This window comes from Vicugna pacos, chromosome 12 (assembly GCF_048564905.1).
Source record: "Vicugna pacos chromosome 12, VicPac4, whole genome shotgun sequence".
Taxonomy (NCBI): Eukaryota; Metazoa; Chordata; class Mammalia; order Artiodactyla; family Camelidae; genus Vicugna; species Vicugna pacos.
In genome coordinates this window covers 40,230,170-40,247,766 of record NC_132998.1, presented here as the reverse complement: position 1 = coordinate 40,247,766, position 17,597 = coordinate 40,230,170, and the positions used below count along the sequence as shown (strand labels likewise).

Here is a 17,597-nt window from a genome sequence, read left to right as displayed (position 1 = left end):
CGCCCGCCTCCCCCGCGCCCTCCAGGCTCGTCCGGCAGGCACAGCCCCTCACGCCGCGGCAGTCGGGGCCGGGACGCGCCGGCCTCCGAGCGCGATTTCCTTGGAGAGCCGGCGAGCTCCCGGGCGTGCCCTACTCACTTGTGTCTTCTTCATAAGGAAAGGCAGAGCTGTGATCCAGCCCAGGCAGCGGTGTGGCAACTCCGTTTAGCTGTTCTGGAGCTCCAGCATATTGCATGAGCGGCGGCTGCAGATAGTCCACGCATTGGGTAGCCCGAGCGCAGCACTCTCTCCACGGCCTGTGCTCCCCGCGGCGCTCCTGATCCTGGCGCGAGGCGGCGAATGAAGCCTGGGCCGGCGCGCCGCCAGCACTTTTATACGGTTCCCTCCCGCCTACTCCGGACACGCCTCCTTCCCTTCCGGAGCCCCGGGGAAGCGAGACGCGCGCGGCAGGGGCGCGGGGGGAGACCCGGGAGGGCGGCTGGAGCGCCGCAAACGCCCCAGAAGTTGGATAGATTGAGCCAAGAGGTCCCCTTGCTTGGAAGCCCCGCACGCGCACGGCCGGGAGGCTATGAGGGCGCGGGGGCGAAGCTGAACACCCTGCAACCGCCGCTCACACCGCGCGACGGCCGCGGTGAGTCCCAGCTCGGCCTCTCAGGTCCGCCGGGGCTCACCTGGCACCTCCCCGGGACGGACAGAGTACCTCGCGCGCCGGCGAAGGCCCGGAGTTCTGTCTTCCGTGCCAAGGCGGTGCGGCAGAGGAATTCACTGGGGGCCTAGGAAAGAATTCACCCCGCCTCGACTTAGGGAAAATTTTTAAAAAGCTTAATTAGGATCTACAGTTAGGCCATTGTCTTACCCTGTCTATTTTTTTAACAATTACTTTAGTGAATGAATATTTAATAATTAAAATAATTGTTGACTCAGGATTAAGTATTGGTAAGGGAGGTGCTGTTTCTAGAATGGTTTAAACTGCTGCTTCTTTAGAAATTAAGATCGAAAGAGAAGAGATGGATTATTAAACGGAGAGGTCACCGACACAACTAGGGTTTTGAAAGCTGTACCTTTTTGCTGGAAAGCGTTTTGGAATCGGAAAGATAATGCAACAATAATAATGATAGCTAACACCATTACGTAACATCGCTAATTACATACTAGGCGCCGTGTAAGTACTTTACATAGATTATATCATTAAACCCTTTCCACGAGCCTATTGTATAAGTCCTGTCATTTTTATTCTCATTTTATAGTTGATGAAACAGAGGCTTAGAAAGGTCAATTCTCCTAAACCATATTTAGCAGATGGCAGAGCTTAATTTGAATCCAGAGCCCTGGCTATACAGCTTTTAAAAAATGCTTGAAACAAATATTGACTCTCCATAACCCTTTCATCTTTGTTCTTCTAACTGGAGACCATTAAAAAGCATTTTATTAATCTTTTAAAGAAAATATCCACTAGATATTAATATGAATAGTCTCATGGAACCAAGAATAAAGTGTAAATTTAGGAATGAGGTATTTTAATAAGAGTAGAATTCAAAATTTGCCTTAATTAGTCAGTGAGCTTTTTTTTGAATGAGTATGTCAAACCTATAACCGTGAGAAATAAGAAACTACGTGTAATTTGAAGCTCACTGTGTTAGTTTTCTATCACTGCTGTAACAAATAACCAAAACTTAATTGCTTAAAACAACACAAATTTATTGTCTTACAGTTTGGAGGTCAGAAGTCCAAAGTGGATCACTCTGGGCTCAGTGTTGGCAGGGTTGAGTTCCTTATGGAAATTCTGGAAGAGAATTCCTTTTCTTGCCTTTCCAGGCTTTAGAAGCTGTCCAGTTTCTTTGGCTCATAGCCTCCTTCATCTTCAAAGTCAATAAGGATGAATTCAGTCTCACATTATAGCACTCTGACCTTCCCTTCTGCCTCTCTCTTCCACTTCTAAGGACCTTGTGATTACATTGGGCCCACCTGAATAATCCAGGACACTCCCTAAATCAGCTGATTAGCATCATTAATTCCATCTGCAGCCTTAATTCCCCTTTGCCATTTAGCACAACGTATTTATACGTTCCAGGGATTAGGACCATGACATCTTAGGGCGTGGGGGTGCAGGCATTATTCTGTCTACCACACTCAATAGCAAACAGGTTTGGGGAGAACATGGGGTGGAAATGTGGACTTGGTATGCCACTGTGCATCCTTCATCAAGGGCTTCACTCCAAGTGGCTATAGAGCTTCAGCTAGGAGACTACCTCCCCCTCCACAGTTACAAAAATAAATGTTTAAAAAAAGACCACAAGCAAAGTTCAGGGTATTAGATAATTACTTTTACCTTAGATCAAAACGGTGCTGCAAACCATCTGAAGCAGCAGTGAAAAGAAGCCTGAAAACAAGCAACTGTGACAGTATAGGAAAATCATTTAACTAATGACTCCTCCCCGAGAATTCCAGTCTTAACACAACCAGCTTTTAGGAGTAGTTTTAGTCTGTCAGAGTCTTCCAAAGACTTGCAATATATATCATGCACAAAGGAGTTACACTCCTGAAATGTATCTTTATAGTCTTATGGAAAGGGAAATGAATTTGAGGAGGAAAGTTGGTTCTACTTCAGAATCTACTGCAGGGTCTATGACCTTACCTCAAATCAGGGGTTTAGCAGTGTGGTATACAGAACTGTATATCCCACAGATGATTGTAGGTGGTACACCGATGAACAACTTTTTTTATTTTATTAAATGAGTATAAATTAAAATGTCTATTTTTAAATGTATACTACATACATACATGTATAATACATATATATCACATCAAACAGATGATTCCAAGTTGATTGTTTCTTAGGAAAAAAAATGTGAAGGGTCTATTTAAAGGCAGTTTAATGTCTAACATTAAATAAATAAAACTGGTACCCAAGGAAGATATATATGGCAAAAATCATGAAGCTGGTAGAATTACTGAAGCTTGGCAAACATCAATCTAACTGTACTAATTTTAAGGGACTAATAAGAAGGAATAGCCTAACAAGTTAGAACAGACTTAAGAGAAACCAGAGGGTAGGCATATCAGAAATTCAATCCAATTTCCTTTCATTCAACTCAATAATTCATCTTAATACTTAATATATTCATCTCTTCCACTGACTCACTTCCTGCTCTGCCTTCCTCCCTCCTTCCTTTCTTCTCCCCCTAGGTTGGTTCTGTCTCCTCCCACCTTCACAGCTCAATGGCTTTCTAGTGACATTAATATTATCATTGACTTTCTCACACATAACTGTGTATCTGTTGTTTCTTTCATACTGCTGCACTACAGTTTTGCTGTGTAATCATGTTACTTGAAATCAAATTAAGAGAATATAAAAGCAGATATCAAAGAGATGAAAAGAGCTAGCATGCAAATCAAAGACTGCAGACAAGCTCATCAGGAGGTTAGAAGTGGATCATGAAGACTGAGATCTCTCTTTGAGGTAGGCTTCTGAGAGGAGACAAAGGCCAGCACCCAGCCACTTAATGGAAGAAAACCAGGAGCTACATAAAAGTGAACAAGAGGCTGGGCTATGCACCAAGTGGATAAGAGGCATTGGGAATTTTTTCTTGCGGAATAGTAGGCTCCTGTTATAGGGTGCAGGGAGTTCAGCATTTGATACATTGGGAAGAAAGTCTGTTCATAATTATCTAGGCGTTACTTACATACTTTCATTGCTACTTGGTCAATCATTCTGTTTTTGATTAGTTGTTGGAAAGCTTTTTAAAAAATTTTTAAGAGCATTCGTATTTATTGTTGTTAATAAAGTTAAGAGACGGGTTTAATTTAGCAAAAAAATCTAGTAGATCTTGTCTTGTGCATATAAAACATCTCCTGTTCATTCACCACTTTCTGGCTGCCCCCTCTTAGCAAACATGTTGATTTCAGGACCCTTTTTTTAAAAAATGGCACCCCACACTGAAACGTGGATTGTTTCATACCAGAAGGATGCCATCCATTCCCATCTCTGGGGGAAACAGAAAAGGAGGAGGATAAGAATCACTGTTTGATCGTGTTTAACTTCCTCTGCTGAAAACTCTCTGGTGGCTTGCAATTGCTCTTGGAATAAAGAATTAAATACCTTAGCAAAGACTTTAAGGCTTCCAGGGTCTGGCCTCTCACTGCCTTTCCAAAGTCAGCTCGTGCTGTGCTCTCTGCTCCAGAGGCAAGAGCCATTTTCTGTTCCTCAGACTTCCCTCCCATTTCAGAGCATTTGCTCATACTCTTCCTTCTGCCTCTGCTGAGACCACTTGGCTCAGTTCTCTGCTCTTTGCCTAGTAAATATTTTCTTCTTCTTTAGATTGCAACTCAATATTCCCTATATTCTCTTTCTTAGGCGTGCTTTCCCTAACCTCTGATTCAGTCAACTCCCCTCTTCTTATAAACTCAAGCATGAATTCCCTCTCATTGGTAGCATTTACAGAACAGAGGCAGTTTAACATTTGTTCGAGTGATTATTTGATTGAAGTCACTGACTATGACTGTCCTCACTCATTATTTTATCTTCAGTGCCTAGCAGAGTGAGCAGAACACAGCGAATGTCTTTAATATTGTTCTAATTAGGTTACTGATGCCAGACAGGAGGCAGGAATCAGACAAGGCCCTTTGCTTATAAGATGTCACCATTTCCCACAATCACGTAGGGGAGATAGTCTTTCTGTCTGAAAAATAAGGAAACTCCTAGGTTAAGTAATTTATTCAAGATCTCTCAATTGGTAAGTAGAAAAAGCATGATCTAATTCAGGCATCTGGATTATGGTTAGGATTTTTTTGTCTGCCAGCACCTTTCCTGTTCCTCTTCCTTTGCTACCAGCATCCCACTTTCTTTTGTGGAAATCACACACAATTCCATGTCTTTCAAGAAGGATTGTCATTCACAAGCCTCTGTTCCCTCCTCCCTTCCCCTTCACTATAGGGGTGAGTTTAGGGTCCTGGTCTGTCCAGCCCCCTAATTGGTGAGGTATAGGTACATCACCTGAGGTGGGCCATTCAGAATCCATTGTGGGACTTAACTGCTATAGTAATTGGAAACATTACCTCTTTTCTATAGAGTTGCTACAAGCTACAAAAATGTGAAGCTTCCTCTACCCTATTGGTGTCTGGTTTGACCAGCTTTAAAAATGATGAAAGATATCAGTTCACAGAGTATTCTTTGAATAGCTCAAATTTTCTAGTATTCAGGGAATACCATCAAACTCATTTGTTTAGTTCCTTTTTTTTTTGATTATGGAATAAAGATTAGCAAATATTGCCAAGGACAGTAAATACTTAAATCATTAGTAGTCGACCTTCTTTCCCTTTACACTGTGCCTAAAAATTAACCATATGTTCGACTTAAAAATCAACAGTAAATAAGTAATTCCTGAAAAAAGGTAAGCCTGTATAATACCAAATCAGAGATTTTTTTTATTTTTAAACTCTTTTATGAAATTTTAGAAATGTTTACAATATTAATGTAGTATGTTCTATTTATTTATTTATTTTTTAACATTTTTTATTGATTTATAATCATTTTACAATGTTGTGTCAAATTCCAGTGTTCAGCACAATTTTTCAGTCATTCATGGAGTAGTATGTTCTATTTAATGTTGTCAATAAACATTGATCACATATCAAAAGGAATTTCACCAAAAGAAAAGAATTAATGTTCCCTGAAGATAATTATAGTATAGATAGATAATTATCCTCTATCAAATAATCAAGAAGTTATTAGCCATCATGACCCACTGAAAAAGTGAGATTATCAAGAAATTCTAAAGGAATAAACTTATTTAAACATTCTAGTAGGAATTTGAGTGAAAAGGAATCCAATGGATCTTAGAGAAGCAATTTCCGGGTATATTTAAAACTATTAATTCAACCTTGGAGATATAACTTATTTATTCACTAGTTAATTTTTGACAAATATTTTTAATACCTCTAGTAATTATAACAAATAGCTTTTAATTACCTCCAAAAATCTCCTCTAGTTCATTCCTATTATCACTGCCCCACTTCAGAGTCTCATGAATCTCATTTAAACTATTTCAGCAGATTCATCAAATGTCATCCTTCTCTGGTCTTTTCTTCTTCCAGTCCACTTCATTATCGCTGCCAACATTCCAGCAGCATCTATAAAAATCCAGGCACAGTACTTCAGTGTCTATAAATGTCTTTTGATTCTCCATACCTAGAGAACAAAATTCCAAGCGCCCCACATCTTGGCCACAATATATGTAGCTCCCTAGACTCATCAATTGTACTAGCCACTTCCTTCCAACTAACCATACTGGACTTCTCAACATTTTCTCTTTGACACCTTTGTTCCTGTGTTCACATTGTTCCTTTAGCAGAGAGTAGCTTTTCCTCTGTTTTCTGCCTGAAATCTCCTTTTCATCATTCAAATCCCGGTTCAAATAACACTTCCTCTTTGAAGCAGAGTAGTTGCTCATTCCTTACAACCTTAATTAGGCTTACAATTAATGAGAAAATTAACTTGTAATCCGTGAGTCCCTCATTCAGTGAAGGAGAGAAGGATGTTGCTCAAAATGTGCTGAGTGAAAGAATAAAATGGGCTGTGTGAATTTGATGGGAACATTCTAGAGAGAATATGCATATAGAGCTTGATAAAAGTTAACTATGTTTTCATGTTATTTTTTTAACAAGTATTTTTTGACTCAAATTTTATTTTTTAATAAAAGAAGTATAATTATTTCATTTAACTTGAACACTTTTGTTTATGTCTTTTTCTAATGCTTGAGAATTCAGAAACAATTATTTTTTGAACACATAGGTTTTTAAAACTAGAAGAGAATTTTGATAAAATGTGGTTTACACAATTAATCTACAAATGAAGAACTGAGGCCACAGAGAGGGTTATTTGAAGGAGGGGTAGAACCCATGTCTCTAGAATTTACTTATAAAACACTTTCTGGCTACTTTGGAAGCACTACTTCCAAGGAATCAAGATCAAAGAGTAAATATTCTGTCCTGTTTACAGTAAGGAGTGATTTATTATTAATAAGACAATGATTTTAAGCTTATTCAGAGAAGAATTTCTAGAGAAGAGATAAAGGTAGAATTGATTTTCTAAATGATATTTATATTCTGGGAATATGCTTTTCTATATTCTACATTACCAGAATATAGGATACTGTTGAATGAAAAAAAAAAATATATACTATGCTCAAATACCATGGACTATTACAAGTTTTATATATTTTACTATGGGTCCCTCATCTCCATGACATTTAAAAATATATTATGTAACTCTACATTTTTGCATAATTTTCCTGGTTATGGCTTTCATATATTTCTCATAATTTCATGTATATTATAAATTAATTAAGAGTTGGTGTTTTTGGCAGTGATATCCTCTTCACTTATCTGATTTTAAAAAGATTTATGACTCCAACTATGGCAGTGTTGTTTTTTATATTCTACTTTTGAAATGTGTTCTCTAATGAATCATTTAAATGAGAAGTTTCTAGAGTATGGCTTATTTCCTAATTGACAAGTCTGTTCTACACAATTCTTGAATGGCACAATTAATAGAGTGTAGACACACAGACAAGTGTCTTGGTAATTTTTAAAGCTTTATTACAAGTTGTAATGTGACTTTCCTAGTTATCTCTTCCTATAAAATAATAAACTGGGAAGGCAGAGAAGCTGTCACATATTTGGGAATTCTTTCTTTCTTCTTCTAGGGGGTGGTGGCTGAAAAGAATTTGACACTAAGGCAGCTAGGGAACAGATAAACTTTACTATGGTGGATTCCAAAGTCTGAGATAGGGATTGTAGGCACTTTTTTTTTTTTTTTTAGTGGATGTGCAACTTGCTTAGACAAGTAGCAGATTTTTCATGTCTCCCTCCACCGTCATCAGACCACTTATCAAGTTTGGATAAAAGACATTTGTTAACAATGTACCTTATTGTCTGTGTTTTCCCTCAGCTAGAAACTGGCTATTTGCAATGACCCCATCTTTAGAGGTTATGGGGATCTTGACCAATTTTGAAACTAGTCTGCAGAGGCCTTGGGGGAAGAGATGGCTTTTAGAATTTAAAGATCCAAACTAGAATGGTGAGTAAACGCTAGACATGGTCATCTTAGCCACATACACTGGCCATGCTCACCCATCTTCCTTTTTAAAAATCTGTTTCCATTCAAAGTTGTCCTTCCATACTATGGAGGCTTCCAGGGCAAATCCCCGTTACTAATTTTCTTATTCTGAAGACTACACCCAAGGTGAGATAGTAAATAAAAATAAGATGATAATTGTCATAACCATCGATTTTTAAATATACATTTTATTTTTCATTTATAAAGAATACATGCTTAAATTAAATTGATTATTGCAACAATATCTTTCATTTACCTTAAAATATGCAGCATGGTACTGTGTGTGTGTTTTTTGATTGAGGGTACATCCCAGGTGCTATAAACATTCCATTCAAGAGTTTCAGTCCAGGGCTGGCCAGTAAGCTTTCAAACTAGAAGTTCCAGGCTGCAGAGAATACTAATGCAAGCACTTCTATTATCCATATCTATGCTATCCAAATCTAGCTTATCCATAGATGTTAGAAATAGGTTAGAAATAAGAATATTCAATATTATTCATAAGCAGCATACTACATGGCAAAAAATTTTTTAGAGGTGAAAATGGTGGCTTATTGACCAACATCATTAATGTAAGAAGAGAACTCTCATTGGTAAAATTAAAGCTATGTTCAGGACGTGTGGACTGGCTAAAATTGTTTTTGAGGCATAGACGTCAACAGGTCATTAGAATTCAAGGAGGCCTGAAGCCTTAAGCAGTAGAAATGATGACTTGAGCATTAAACAAAATGGTTCCAGCCATTGGTGTGGGAAGATTTCTGATGATACATTTTGGTGTTTGTTTTGAGTAAATATTTCATGCAAGATGTTAATGGGAGCACTTAACTATATCAAGAGCTGGGACTTTATCAAGCATTAAAGAATATCTTGTATGACCTGATTTGTGTCTATTTGTCAATATACTGGTCTATATATGTTACAGAATTTGGTCTGTGGTTTGCTTTCAATATGATCTAGTGGCCACGTAATCTACCATAAAGAACTTAAGAGTTGTGCATGTTAAATTGGCTTGAGTTCAGTTCATAATTGTTTATGGAGCATTTACCAAGTGCTAAGTACTTTGCATATATTATTTAACTCTTAAAGTAATCTGTACAGTAATCCTCATGATACACCTAGCACAACTGTTATTGCTTATTTTATTTTTTTGTTCTTGGTAAACTATGCACAGGGTGATGCTAATCATTGCCATTATTTAGAGAAGAGAAGCAAGACGATCAAGTCCACCTATAAGGTAGGTGTTTTACAGATGAGGAAACTAAGCCATAGAGTAATTAACTGGCTACTCAAGGTCACACAGCTAGACAGTGGCCAATCTTGGATTTAACCTGTTCCTCAGTGACTCTAAAAGCCCATCCTTCTAACTATGATGTTTTACTACATCCCTGAATGATTTTTTCTTGTTAAAAGAAGAATTTACGGGCTAAGAAGTGAGTTAAATATTTCTGTAAATACACTGCAGAGTTTTCTCATGGGGTGGAATGATAGGAAATAATTTGTCAAGTTTAGAGCATGCTGAGTAGCTCTCAGGACTATAAAATAATTAGACCCCTTTCAAAGCAGTACTGTCAGCGTGGAAAATGTCCTTAAGGATTTTGATTCAAATGACTGATTTCATGACAATGAAGAGCTCCAAAACAGAGCAAGTTTCTTTTATGTAGAGCAAAGGAAATAGTTAGGCTAGTGCTGAGTCTTTTCAGGGCAAACATTGGAAGCTGAAGATTATCTGTACTGATTTTTCCCCTAATCCATGTTTTTGGTTTTCTGGTTACCCAACCTTAGTATAGCTTGTACAATATCGTGTCTGTAACCTTTGTGTTTGTCGGCTTATCTAGATCAACTATCAGTGCAAAGTGAGAAGCTGCCTTTCATCTGGTTTCCAATGGTGCTAACTAGGAAAAGAGAAACTAAAAAGTTTGCATTGAGCAGAAATAAAGTAGTCAAGGTATTAAAGCACTGACACCGAGCCTAAAGAAGGTATTTGAAGAAGGGCTTCCTAGGGAGAAGGTTCACTAAAGAATATTGACACTATAGGACATCGTGAACAAAGAGAGTTGGCCGAAATCTTGATTATTCGCAGTGGTACAAAGTTTTCCTATTTGAACTTCAAAAAAAAAAAAGAGTTTTTGTCAATTTATCCTTATGCTGAAACTGTTCTCCTAAATACAATGCATCAAAGATCTGGCATTGTTAAGGAAAGATAATCCTTGAACTCTTAGCAATATAAGCAGAACTGGCAAAAAAAAAAAAAATAGAAAGCATGATGTTATATAAAGCTTTCTCTCTAGAGAGAAAATAGAACAGGTTTGACTTTTGGAGACCAGCTAAATCAGGTAGAAGAGCAGAGAGAGGCTTTGTAACCTAGGAGGGAGGAGAAAGTGAACAAGGAAGTTGTAAAATGCAAAATGATTAATTTTACAACTATGTATTAAATAAACGGAGGAGGTATATTCTGCGTATCTAATGTGCTTCTTTTTACACTGTGTGGTAGTTAAAAGAACATTAGCTTTGTGGTCAACAGATCTGGGTTTAAATCCTGGCTCCAGCACTTTCTGCCTGGGAAATTTAGGGCAGATTCTTTAAGCTCTCTGAGCCTCAGTTATCCTGAGGTTAAATGGAGCCCCTAGTACCCACCTCCCAGAAGTGCTGGAGCCTCTATTTGTCACTAACTTTCTGCTTGACTCTGTGCAACTCAGCCTGAGTCTCAGAAGCTCCATCTGTAAAATGGGAATAGTCATGCTTCCTAGCTTCAATCTAGAATTTTTTTTCCTGCACATGTGGATGAAACACTCAGGACTGATGCTCTTGTTGGTTTATCTGCAAATCATCATAATAATGACTACCTAGTACCTGCCTTCTAAAGATTAGGCAGTAATATATTTCATATCCCTAGTTCATAGGAGCCAGGCAATAAATGGTACACAATTGCCATGCAATAAATGTTCAAAGTACATTGTTAAATGCTCATGAGATCTGTTGGTGGCACTGACTTATTCAATATTCATTTTCATAGAGAAAAATATATGTCATAGCAGACAACATATGAGACAAAAACTTCTTACATTTAAGTTGTGTTCTCCATTTTTCAAAGCATAATTATATCTTCATAGAGAAGAACACACATTATACTCCCTATTTTCCAGAAAAGGCTGAGATCCAGAGAAATTTACTACCTTTCACCAGAAATTGTGTGATTTAGCAGGATCAGGGCTGGAATCTGGATTTCTGACTTCTGTCCCAGTGATCTCCCCATTATATCACATTCTCACTGTCCTTTACGTTTCTAGAAATCTTCTGTTACGGTAAATTGTAAAAGTGAGAAATAAGCAATCAAAATAGGCTTTTCTCTTATGAGTCCATGATGCATTGACATCCTTGGCTTACTGTTTCAGTTTTTTAAATGTAAAAAAAAAAGATAATAAATTCTCTGTAACATTTAGAGAGGAACAGAGAGAACACACTTTTGCTAAATTGAGTGGACTCGTGCCATTATCAGTTTTGAGCCTTGAACTGATTTCAGACCCTTGAAGCTTGAAAAATAGCAAATGTTTTGCATTTTTTCAGAAAAACAAAGATTGAAGTTTCTAAAGTCACACATCAAATTTATCAATTCTAAACAGCAAAGGAAAAATTAAATATTTTGATCAACAAAGCAAATTGGAATATCAACAAAATTATCAAATTTTCTTTGAAACAGAAGTCAGCTTATGGTCAGTCATGGTTACTGACTACACATTGTTTAAAAGCATTGGGCTTATAAGAATCGAATCCAAACTGACTTAGATTTCTTAATATAATTTATTTTCCCCAGCCAGCTACTTTAATATTTGGTAAATATTTTTCTTTGCAATATTAAAATACTTTTAGAAAGTATCAGAAATATAAAACATTGTGTAAATGTAATATAATATATGTTTTGGTTCAGTCCAACCTATAGTAATTTAATGCAACCCACAATACTCATAGAGAACCTATTCTCTAGGATATGATGACCTTGAGACAACTAAGGTCTCTGACTTCGAGGAATTCAGCATTTGAACTTTATGCTAATAAAAGCTTATAGCTGCTAAATTTTATTGACCTCTTGTTATGTATCAACCATTCTGCCAAGAGTTTTGTATGTGTTTTCTTATTTAATCCCCCAACCTCAGTCCTTTGGAGATAACATTTTATTAGCCCCATTTAATAGATGAGGGGGCTGTAGTTTAGACTGAGAAATTTAACCCAGGACACATAGCTCATAAATGGTTTAATCTCTTGACTTCATTGATATGCTAACATAAATATACAGACACAAAGCAACATACTTACACAAATAAACAAATATTTTCACACAATTTTACACAAGTACAAATATTTGCAATTTGTATTTTTTTTAAAAAAACTGTTAATATATTTTTCCTTCTTTAAATGAAACAAAAGTGTTTGTTGTTACTGCTGTTTTTCCTGCCAGCTTGTGCTAAAATAATGATTATATGATAGTAGTACCATCCTTGTGTAGAAAGGGCAATGCATTTATAATCAGAGGACTGCAAAAGTCTCTCATGGCTATTAACTCAAGTCTCAAATGCTCTGATCCCAATACTGCATTTTGTTCATTTTTTAAAAGATAAATTATAACCAAAAGGATATTTAAACTTTAGGTTGACTCAATTATAAAATTTCTAATCTTAAGCCTTATTTGTGTTTGCCTAGGAAATTATGCTTTGAATATACTCAGAATTGTCTTTTATAAAAGGGTCTCAAACACACAAGACCAGAGGACCTTAAACACATATGCATGAGGGGCACAAGTGCAGGAGGGAAATTCAGGGAAACGTGAGGCTTTATAAAAGACAGACTTTCCCCCATTTTATTTAAAGTTTTCTGGGAGAAAACTCTTGATAGACTATTTAGAAAAATATTAAGAGATGTCTAATTCCATCTATGCATTTAGATACTAGATTGAGTGACTATGTTAGTTTACTGGGTGCCATAAAGTACCACTGACTAGGTGGCTTAAACAACAGGAATGGATTTTCTCACCGTTCTAGAGGCTGAAAGTCCAAGATCACAATGACAGTGGAGTTGGTTTCATCTGAAGTCTCTCTCTCTGGCTGGCAGATGGTTAGTTACCCTCTTGCTGTGTCCTCATGTGGTTTTCCCTCTGTGCATTAGTGCCCTGGTTACCTCTTTGTGTCCAAATCTCATTTTAAGGACAGCAATCAGATTAGACTAGGGTCTACTGTTTTGGCCTTATTTAAACATAATTATCTCTGTAGCTCTTTTTCCAAATAGAGTCACATTCTAGGTATTGGGGTTTAGGGCTTCAACATATGAATTTCGAGGGATACAATTCAGCCCATAACACTGAGCTTTAAGCTACAAAGCGCTGAGAGTTCTTCCAGAGGTAGGATGTCATCTATTTTCTTCAAAATTTTCACTGTATACAAATTGACTACAATTTAATTTGCTAATATAATGCTTTTTAAAAATTTATTAAAAATGATATTCTTGGTTTTCTGTGCTACCCAGAGAGGGGTCCATACAGCGTTGTTCTGGGCTCCTCTCATAACTTAAAGGGAAACTTTAAGTGTCAGGAGCCCTGATGTCCTGCCAGTGAAGGAGGATCTCTTCAAATTCCTTGCGGCAGAAACCCACTTAGGCAGCATCAACCATGACGACCAAGTGGAACAGTACACCTAGAAAAGGAAAAAGTAGGGCATTACCTCACACACGCCAAGAGAACCTGGGAGAAGCTTCTGCTGGCAGCTCGTGCCATTGTGCCCCCTGAAACCGGGCTCAGGTCCTTCAGGAACACCGGCCAGGGGGCTGTGCTGAGGTAGGAGCCTCTCCTCTCGTCAGGCCGCTTCTCTTCTGGAACCGTCCTTAGCCTGATCCAGGCAGCCTTCCAGGAGCCGAGATTTCCGGTGGTCGCTGATCCAGGGCTGATCTCAGAGGCATCATATGTTAACCAGCCTGCTGTCACCGTGCCTCACAGGCTCGCCTCTGCCCTACGAGGGCCTCGCCGTTCCCACGACAAGCAGGCTCCGGCGCTGAGTCTACGCGGTGGACGCCGCGCGGGAAGTTGTGCGCATGCGCGGCACCGTCTCCCGTGAACACCCGGGAGAGGCCAGCCGGATCTCGACACCTGAAGAGACGCTGAGGACGCTGACGGGGGAGGTCCAGCCACTGCTGGAAAGGCTGTGACCCCGGAGAAATTTCAGAGTGAATGGACTGCTCAAGCTCCTGAATTTACTGCTGCTCGACCTGTGGTTGCTGACGGGTCAGCAGGTGCTCTCTGTGTCCATCCAGCAGTTCACTACTGAAGACTGCAGCCCTCAGCCCGCCACAGGGGATTGGACGGCAGCTCCCACAGTTGGGCCACTGAACAGGTAGGAACGACCACTGAATTATCTTAAATTGTTCCTAAGACTCTTAACAGAAAATGGAAATAAGATTGATGGAAAATAAAGTTTCTTTTAAAAAACTGACATTCCTGAATTGTCTTTAGTGGAACATATATATGTATCTGTGTATGTACATAAAAATGTATCTACACATACGCATATATATGTATTCCCACATATATATGGATGTGTTTGGGTAATAGAGAGATGGCTGTTGTTACGTCTAACTTTTATTCACTCACACACTTACAACCCAAAGTATATACCTATTTATTTACTAATTACATATGACCAAATGAATAACCACAACCACAACCACACATTTTCACCATGCTAAAAGCATTAGTCTTAAAAATGCAGTTGAGTAAGTTCTCTTTCAGATTAACCTACAGCTACATGCAACATCCAACTTGGTTTTTGGAAACATTTATGTAGACTTAAATAAATTATCTGCAGCTGTACCATGAGTTAAAAGACAACCCAGGTACATTCACTAAAGGCCCTGCTGTTGGAGACTGAATTTTCCAAAAATGGTTGCAAGAACATTTCCAATCCCACAGACCCTGGCAACTTCCCAATCCAGAAGTGGAGTCTGTCTCTCCTCACTGCAGTCCTCCTCTTTAAAACTTGGTGGGCCTTTATGACTGCCTCAATGAATACAATGCAGCAGAAAAGGTATTATGGACTTCTGAGAACAGGTCCTAAAAGGCAATGTGGCAGTTATTTTTATTTGCTTAGTTAACTATTTCTGGCATGTTTTTCAAATATCTGTTTGATTTTTTTAATGCAGAATACTTCAAAATTTTACTTAATTTTTTGAAAGTGATTCATATAATAAATATTGATGATGTCCTATAATATGTTTGTTTGCCATTTCATAAATGATAGCTGTCTGTTTTTATTGTGGATAACATAAACCTTTAATTTTCTGTCTACTGACTTAAACTATGACACAGTGAAAAGTCTAATTAATAGTCTCAGGTTGGCTGTTACTAATCATCAGTATTTTACTTCTCTAGTCCAGTTCCCTCATTTATTAAAAAATAGGAGGTTATACCAAACCAATATTTTCCAGGATGTATGACAACAAAATTACTGAAGACATTTGTTATAATGTTCAAGGTCTCTTCTTGTGGAGATTCTCTGCTCAGGGCCATTTTTGTTTGTTTGTTTTGTTTTTTTGTTTTTTTTTTAATAAGACGCTGATATGGCTCTTAGAGTTAAGCAAGTTTTAGGTGAGTAATTTCTAGTTGTGCAATTCTTTAATGTAGGAAGACTTCAAACTAAGCAGAATTGCATTTAATTCTTAATCATCATAAATACTGGGAACAGGATGTTAATAATTCAAAGGACTGAATAATCCTCAGATTTTGTACTTTTAGATTCCAATTGAGTTTTGCATTATTTTGTCTGCTCTTATATAGTCCTAATTATTCTTTCTCATTGAGACATAAAAATTAGTATTAATTGTAAGATTTTTATCAACCAAATAGAGTTCCATCAAAAAAATTTGTATCATGATAAGATCTGTATTTTAGGAAAATAATATGGCAGCAGAATGTAGGAGAAATTGAAGGAAAGAGAAAAAAATTTTTTTCTGCTCCAAATAGTTTTTTCCTTCCTGAAATGGTCATTTGTATTGCCAAAAGATGCTTTCTTAAGGAGATAGCATATTGTCTTTATTAGGGATGCCAAGGAAGAGCAGTTAGTTATTAGAAACAGGATGAGTGGTTGAAGAGCTAGTAAGTATATAATCCACCTATAGATTCAGGTTTACTCATACTCTGAAGCCAAATCATACCTTGGAAGAGGGGGATATTTATCTCCCCCTGCTGAGGTAGCTTTTGGCAGAGTGTATTACCATGCTGAGACATGGACAGGGTTGGGTAGCATTAAGTTAAAAGGGGCAGGACCACGAACTCACAGACAGAAAGGATCAGGTGGGCATAATGATACATCCATGGAAATTAGATAAAGCAGGATCAGCATGCAGATTCTCCAGATTAAACCAGGCAGTGGATTAGAAGCAGTAGTGGGGGTTGGGAAAGTAGGGATGAGGAAGAGAATTTGTAGCATGTGACAGTTTCCCTGGTATAAATACTCCTACCCTGACCAATTTCAAGCTACCAAAGTGAGATGAGTGGGCTTGCAAATTTTTAACAATCCGTTCTTGTGAACTAGTATGGGCCAGCTCTAGCCCACTACATGTATTGCCACTGAGATTTATAACTCAGGCAGGGATCATGGACTGGGGAGCAGGGATTTAGGCAAAGAGCTGGGGTGAGAAGTTGCCTGAATCCGGGCAAATCTTCTGGGTGGTATGTACCAGTTCAGTGGGAAATAGCTAGCTATGTCATTGAAAACCCTCTGAACCATGGCCTCCCTGTGTTCTTTTCTTTCATCTCTGTGGAGGTAAGTCAGAGGCAGGTAGAAGCAGGTTGGAATATCTACCAGGGTGGAGAGCAAAAAGCCAAAGAAGCATCATGTGGCAGTACCTGTCTTCCTTCTCCCCGGTAGATATGCTGCATTTCTGGGTTGTAATTAAGGTCATGGCTCCCCCATTGATTAGATGCTTCATTCTCAAGCCTACATACAGCATGACAGGAATGGAGTAGGGAAGACAGTTACTGAAGGAAAGCATTTCTCCTTCAGTAAGTTGCCTGCTTCTAAACAACTTCAGGAATGAGGTATAAATTAAATAATTTATATGAATATCTTTCAGCCTCTCTCTCTCCTCCTCTGTCCTTTATAAATGTTCAGCCTTGCTTGAAACAATCTATCTGTCAAGTGAAGCCATTCACAAATTTGGTATTACAAGAGCATTCTTTAGCTCACATTCTAGGATGGGCATTTGCAGTGTTTAAATCCATGAATTTATATCATTTTGTTTCCAGGAATTTTTTTTCTTTCTAGAAGAAATTTACAACCTAAATAACAGTAAAAAGAGTTCCAAATGACACGATGACTGTAGTTTTCATAACTTACTAAATCCTTGAAAAATAACTTCTTAATGTCTCAATTTTTTTATGAATCTGATTTTTGGGTACAGTTTTAATCACAGTACTCTCACTGATAATTTCTGCCATTTAGTTATA

At 38.1% G+C, this 17,597-nt stretch overlaps 1 protein-coding gene and 1 long non-coding RNA gene across 4 annotated transcripts in view; one reads left to right on the top strand and one right to left on the bottom strand.

Annotated features, from left to right (window-relative positions):
* Window positions 1-345, bottom strand: part of KITLG (KIT ligand) — an 81,751-nt gene extending 81,406 nt beyond the window's left edge. The window contains exon 1 of one of the 3 annotated variants that reach the window (XM_006197882.4): window positions 139-345. In XM_006197882.4, coding sequence (XP_006197944.1) covers window positions 139-153 — 15 coding nt within the window. In that variant the 5' untranslated portion in view covers window positions 154-345. The remainder of the gene's footprint in view (window positions 1-138) is intronic. The other 2 variants (XM_006197883.4, XM_031683285.2) reach the window with 2 other exon arrangements.
* Window positions 346-14,411: 14,066 nt separating this feature from the next.
* The window catches only part of LOC140700219 (uncharacterized), a 390,592-nt gene continuing 387,406 nt past the window's right edge, over window positions 14,412-17,597 (top strand). The window contains exon 1 of the long non-coding RNA XR_012078551.1: window positions 14,412-14,487. This is a non-coding gene — a long non-coding RNA (uncharacterized lncRNA). The remainder of the gene's footprint in view (window positions 14,488-17,597) is intronic.